The following is a 6,000-nucleotide window of genomic DNA, read 5'->3' as shown; positions in this document are numbered from 1 at the left end:
TGTAAATCTTCACCCAAATCACAATTTAAAAAAAAAAAAAAAAACTACTACTGCTTTTACTACTCCTACCATTTTCCATGCTGCCATAAAGATTACAGCTTAGAAAAACTCTATGGAGCAGTTCTACTCTGTCCATTAGTGTTGCTGTGAATCTGAGTTGATTGGATGACACACAATAGGAACATATTTTAGATAGACATACAAATACCATATAGGATCATTTATCATTTTGTAACTTGCTTCACTATGTCATGAACATATATCAATGTCAAGAAATGGAGATTTTCCATATTACTCTCTAGAGCTATATATTCTATGGTGTGGATATACCATAATTTGTTTAATAGTGTCTTTCATTGGGTATTTTGGTTATTCATTATTTTTTGCTATTATAGACAATGCTGTGGTGAAACCTTATACATACTGTTGCATACATTTCTTTGATTATTTCCTTAAGAGAATTGCCTAGAAGTAGGATTATAGAATCAAAGGGTATGCGCATGTTAATACTGGATCAGTTCACATCCTACCAGCAGTAGATGAAAGGGTTGGTTTCCTAACTTACAAATAGGCACATACACTGTTTTTTGTGTTAATCGCTCATAAGATACCAGTAAGCACATACACTGTTTTTTGTCTTCACCTCTCAAGAGATATCTTGTAAGGAGCCCTTGTGACACAATGCTCAAGTACTCAGCTGCTAAACAAAAGATTGATTGGCTGAACCAACCCAGCAGCTCCATGGGAGAAAGACTTGGCCATCTGTCTTCACAAAGATTAAAACCCTTGAGGGAGGGGCTTGAGTCAAGTTCAACTCATAGTAACCCTTTAGGACAGGGTAGAACTGCACCATAGGGTTTCCTAGGCTATAAATCTTTGCAGGAACAGACAGCCACATCCCCCAGCAACTAACCACTGCACCACCAGGGCTTAAGGAGATTTTCTGATACATGATTTTGCTTCCATGTAAATTTGCTCATGCAACACAAATAGTGTGCATATTCTGATTGTAGTTTTATTCCATGCATTCCTGTCAGATTATTATAATAGTAATATCTCAATAACTACAAAAAGGACCAGTAACAAAATATAGGGAGCTCTGGTAGCATAGTGGCTAAGGCACTTGACTGCTAACCAGAAGGCTGGCGGTTCAAACCCACCAGCCACTCCTCGGAAGGAAGGTTGGGCAATCCTACTTCCGTAGTGATACTGCCTCGGAAGCCCAAGGAGGGGTCACTATGAGTCGGGGCCAACTCAACGGCAAATAACAACAACAACAACAAAAAAAAAAAAATATATAAAGCATACAGCATTTTCCCACCAACATACACGTTTCTCTATTCCAGTCAAGATTTTCTGGTCAAGCATTGGAGGTGTTGGGGAATAAAAAGTCACAACACTTAAGAATTCTTTACCACTTTTCCATCCCATATCTCCCAGATGAATGTAAAGTACAGAGGTTGTGCCCATCATCTTTACGTGGTACAACAGGTACATGGAAAGCAGATAGGGAAAAGGGAGTATAGTTTTTGTCAATGCAGCTCTGTAATTAATGAACAGTACTTTGGTTGCTTTGAGAGTTCTTGTTGATACACTAAGTAGGGTGCTGTCATTGTTTATTATATTGATTATGCATATAAAATACAGCCTTTGCCCAGGTTGCTAAACTCAGTAAATAATATCTCTCCAAGATGGACACACAAAGTATTTATTGGCTTCTTTCTAATTAAATAGGTAAGTTATCTTGGCAAAAATGTACAATAGACTTAAAAAAAAAAAAAAAACCAAACCCACTGTCATCAAGTCGATTCTAACTCAGTGGACCCCCATTGGGTTTCCAAGGCAGTAAACCTTTATGGAAGTAGATTGCCCAGCCTTGCTTCCACAGAGTGGCTGGTGGGTTTAAACCACGAACTTTTTGGTTAGCAGTCAGATGCCTTAGGCGCTGTGCTGTCAGCGCTCCATAAAACAGACTTAGAGATAGGAAAAAATATCCCTTAAATTACTGGAAGTCATATACTAGAAAATGAGATGGGTGTAGTGGGTTGAATTATAGTGTCTAAATGACTTACTTATTTACTTATTTAGTGGAATTCTTTTTTTTAAATTAACATTGTTATTTGACAACTCAGTATTTCTCAATTATTAATTTCTTGTTTTCTTCCAGGGGCCACATTATCTTAGTTCCAGAATTTAGTCTTCCATTGGAATACTACCTAATACCCTTCCTTATCATAGTGGGCATCTGTCTCATCTTGATAGTCATTTTCATGGTAGGTAAATTCATTTTAAATAATTAAATAAATAATATTATCAGGTATATAGAAATTCATGTGTGGATCTAACAAAACATAGTAGTAATTGAAAGAAATCTTACACAGAAAAATGCATATTATGTGAGCCCATTTATATGATGTTCTGGAAAAGGCAAATCTAATCTGGATGGGAAAAAAATCAAAATAATGGTTATCTCTTGGGGGTTGGGGAAAGGTAAGGATTTACTGGAAAGGGAATGAGGAACTTTCTGGGGATGAGAGTCATGTTCTGTATCTTGATGGAGGTTTGAGTTGCACAATTGTGTGTGTTTCTCTGAACTCAACATATTATATATTTAAATTTTTTTGTATTTCATTATATATAAATCTTACCCAAAGAAAATAAATATAAAGAGATACTAAACTCTAATTAATTACATGCATGATAAAGTATTTTGGGGGAAGAATACAGATGTCTACAACATATTTTGAAAGGTAAGAAAAATAAGAGGGAAAAATAAAATGTATAGATGGGTAGATAAAAGAATGCATATATGGGTAAGTAATTTAAAAATTTACCAAAAACCAAACCAGTTGCCATTGAGTCATTTTCCACTCATAGCGACCCTTTAGTAAGATGACTTTTTTATATTGATTTCAGAGATTTCTCAACAATATTTCTTTAAATATTACTTCTTTCTTATTCTCTGTATACTCTCTGGGAATCCTTTTAGACTTATGTTATAACTTATTCTTTTACCTGTCCTTCTTGCCCTGTATTCCTGGTGGCTTTCAATTTTCTTTCCTTTTATTTATTTATTTGCATCCTTTTCTTTCAATATAGTATTATAGACAGTTCTTTCAGGTCATTGATTTCTTTTTTAATCAGCATATTAGTTGAGCCTCTGTTAAACTCATTTACTGAGTTTTTAGTTTTTTTGAAGTTTTAGTAGACAATTTTCAGAACTTTTGATTCTTCTTTTGGTGGGAAAAGGATGACTTGTTTTTTCCTTGTAGTGTATATGCCTGTCTTTTACTCTCTTTTCATTTTAAACACATTTAAAATTCTTGTGGTGCTAACTACCTTATTTGTTGTATCCGCTTTTACTCCTTGTGCATCATTTCTTCTTGTGAAGAAGGAAGGTCGTTTATTGTCAACAGCAGTTTGTTGTTATTATTGTTAGCTGCCTTGAGTTCGCCCCCAACTCATGGTGACCCCCATGCACAGCAGAACAAAATGCTCCTTGGTCCTGCACCATTTCCCGTGACCAGTTGCAAATTCGACCATTGTGATCCATAGGGTTTTCATTGGCTGATTGTCAGCAGTTGATTGCCTGGCCTTTCTTCCTATTCTATCTTAGTCTGGAAGCTTCACTGAAATCTGTTCAGCATCATATCAGCATATAAGCCTCCACCGACTGACAGGTGGTGGCTGCACATGAGCTGCATTGGCTGGGAGTCAGTCCACATCTTCCACATGGAAGGCGAGAATTCTACCACTGAAGCACCAATGCCTCTATATGACAGCTTATTTCTGTACATATCCTATGTTGCCTGATTGTGAAAGTGTCTTCTCTGAAATGATCTTGCATATGCTTCTGTCAAGAACCCCATGATATCACATGTTCTGGACCCATTTTAAAGAGCTCGAGTGTCATAGTGCCTAAGGCATTTGACTCCTATCCAGAAGGTTGGTGGTTCAAATTCACTAGCCACTCCGTGGAAGGAACATGGAGCAGTCTACTCTGTAAAGATCTACCGACTCAGACTCCCAGTGGGGGTCACTGTGAGTCGGAATTCACTCTATAGCAGTAAGTTTGCTTTTTTGGTTTTTTTGGACCCATTTTAGCTTAAGGATTTCCACCCAATGTAAAGAGTGTAATTCAGACTAAAAGCCCTAGCATGGGGCAGGCTTATGATTTCAGTTTCTCACCGGATCTTGTTCTCCTTGCTCAGAGTATCTGAAAAAGTCAAGTATACATTTTTGTAGTTGTTCTTGAACTAAGGGAAAATGTCTTTCAATTTAGAATTCAGGCCTTCAATTCATTAGTTTCACGTAATCTCAGTTCCAGTTCTTTTCAAGGGGCCTTAAGGCCTGGTCGCTTGGACCTGCACAGAAGTGCACACCCAGAACCTCAGCCATTAAGGCTTATGTCTATGTCAAGTAAACCCCCAGTGTTGTGAAGACATCAGTGTGTGCTTTTGATACTTCCTCTTTGGTTCTGGCCTCTGTGGACTTCTTTTTCATTCTAGCAAGCATAGTAATTTATAGTTAAAAAACATTTTATGTACTTTATCCAACATTTCTAGATATTTGAGTAGAAGGATTCTATGTTAGTTCTGTTGTACTGTTGGAAATGAAACTACAGTAACTACTGTATTTGAAAATTTTATTACTTTGTAACTTACAGGAATCTCAATCCTCCAGTTCATCTGATCCATTGGAGTCTTGTGTACCATTTGTATTTTTGTAATAAAACAGTTATATATTATTTATAATGCCTGTATCTGAGTAAGTTAAAGATTTCAAGGTTAATGAATAAAAATTCAAAGGATAATTTATGGTGTAACTAATCACTAATATAATTTAATGTTTTAATTAATTGTAGTATTGGAATCAGGATTTAATTGACTTGAATTGATTTGCAGCAGCTATGTAGAAACTTAAAAAGGCATTTGCTATTTTAGTAGCCTTGCATGTTTAATATCTGATTCCTTTTTTCTCTTTTACTTTTAGATCACAAAATTTGTCCAGGACCGACACAGAGCTAGAAGAAACAGACTCCGTAAAGATCAACTAAAGAAACTCCCTGTACATAAATTCAAGAAAGGTAAGTGAATATTTTTATTTTCTAAATAATCACCACTAGTTTATTTAAAAATACATGGCAACCATACTTCAATCCTGTCTCCTGAGTTTCTGCCATACACTATGCCTAACATTTACTGGCACTCATTTAATAGTCATTAAATTCATTGCACATACCTTTTTTCAACAACATAAATGGTGCCTATACACATGGACCTTGCCAGATGGGATACAGATGGAATCAGATTGACTACATCTATGGAAAGAAGCAATAAAGAGGCTCAATATGATCAGTCAAAATAATGCCAGGAGCTGACTGTGAAACAGGCCATCAATTGCTCCTATGCAAGTTCAAGTTAAAGATGAAGAAAATTAAAACGAGTCCCCAGGAGCCAAAATATGACCTTGATTATACTTGGGAGCTCTGGTAGTGTAGTTCCTAAGGCATTTAACTGCTGACCAGAAGGCTGGCGGTTCAAACCCACCAGCCACTCCTTGGAAGGAAGGTTGGGCAATCTACTTCCATAATGATACCACCTTGGAAACCCAAGGAGGAGTCACTGTGAGTCGGATACAACTCGGCTGACTTTGATTATATCCCACCTGAATTTAGAGACCATCTGAAGTTGGCTTATTGAACACCAGTGACAAAGACTAGATGAGTTGTGGGATGACATCAAGGATATCATACATGAAGAAAGCAAAAAGTCATTAGAAAGACAGAAAAGGAAGAAAAGACCAAAATGGATGTCAGAAGAGACTCTGAAATGCAGAGTAGCTAAAGTGATTGGAAGAAATGATCATGTAAAAGAGCTGAATGGAAGATTTCAAAGGGTAAACTGAGAAGACAAAATATTTATAATGAAACATGTAAAGATCTGGAGTTAGAAAACCAAAAGTGAAGAACGTGCTTGGCATTTCTCAAGTGGAAAGAGC

The 6,000-nt window shown here is 36.6% G+C and overlaps 1 protein-coding gene across 1 annotated transcript in view; it reads left to right on the top strand.

The window, feature by feature from the left end:
• RNF13 (ring finger protein 13) overlaps positions 1-6,000 on the top strand; it is a 150,146-nt gene that overhangs the window by 107,099 nt on the left and 37,047 nt on the right. The window contains exons 6-7 of the mRNA XM_007940182.2: positions 2,168-2,273; positions 4,993-5,086. Coding sequence (XP_007938373.1) covers positions 2,168-2,273; positions 4,993-5,086 — 200 coding nt within the window. The remainder of the gene's footprint in view (positions 1-2,167; positions 2,274-4,992; positions 5,087-6,000) is intronic.

The sequence above is a fragment of the Orycteropus afer genome, unplaced genomic scaffold (assembly GCF_000298275.1).
Source record: "Orycteropus afer afer isolate SDZICR_OR568_19922 unplaced genomic scaffold, OryAfe1.0 scaffold00066, whole genome shotgun sequence".
Taxonomy (NCBI): domain Eukaryota; kingdom Metazoa; phylum Chordata; class Mammalia; order Tubulidentata; family Orycteropodidae; genus Orycteropus; species Orycteropus afer.
Note: the sequence above shows the minus strand (reverse complement) of the source record. Positions and strands in the feature narration are given on the sequence as shown.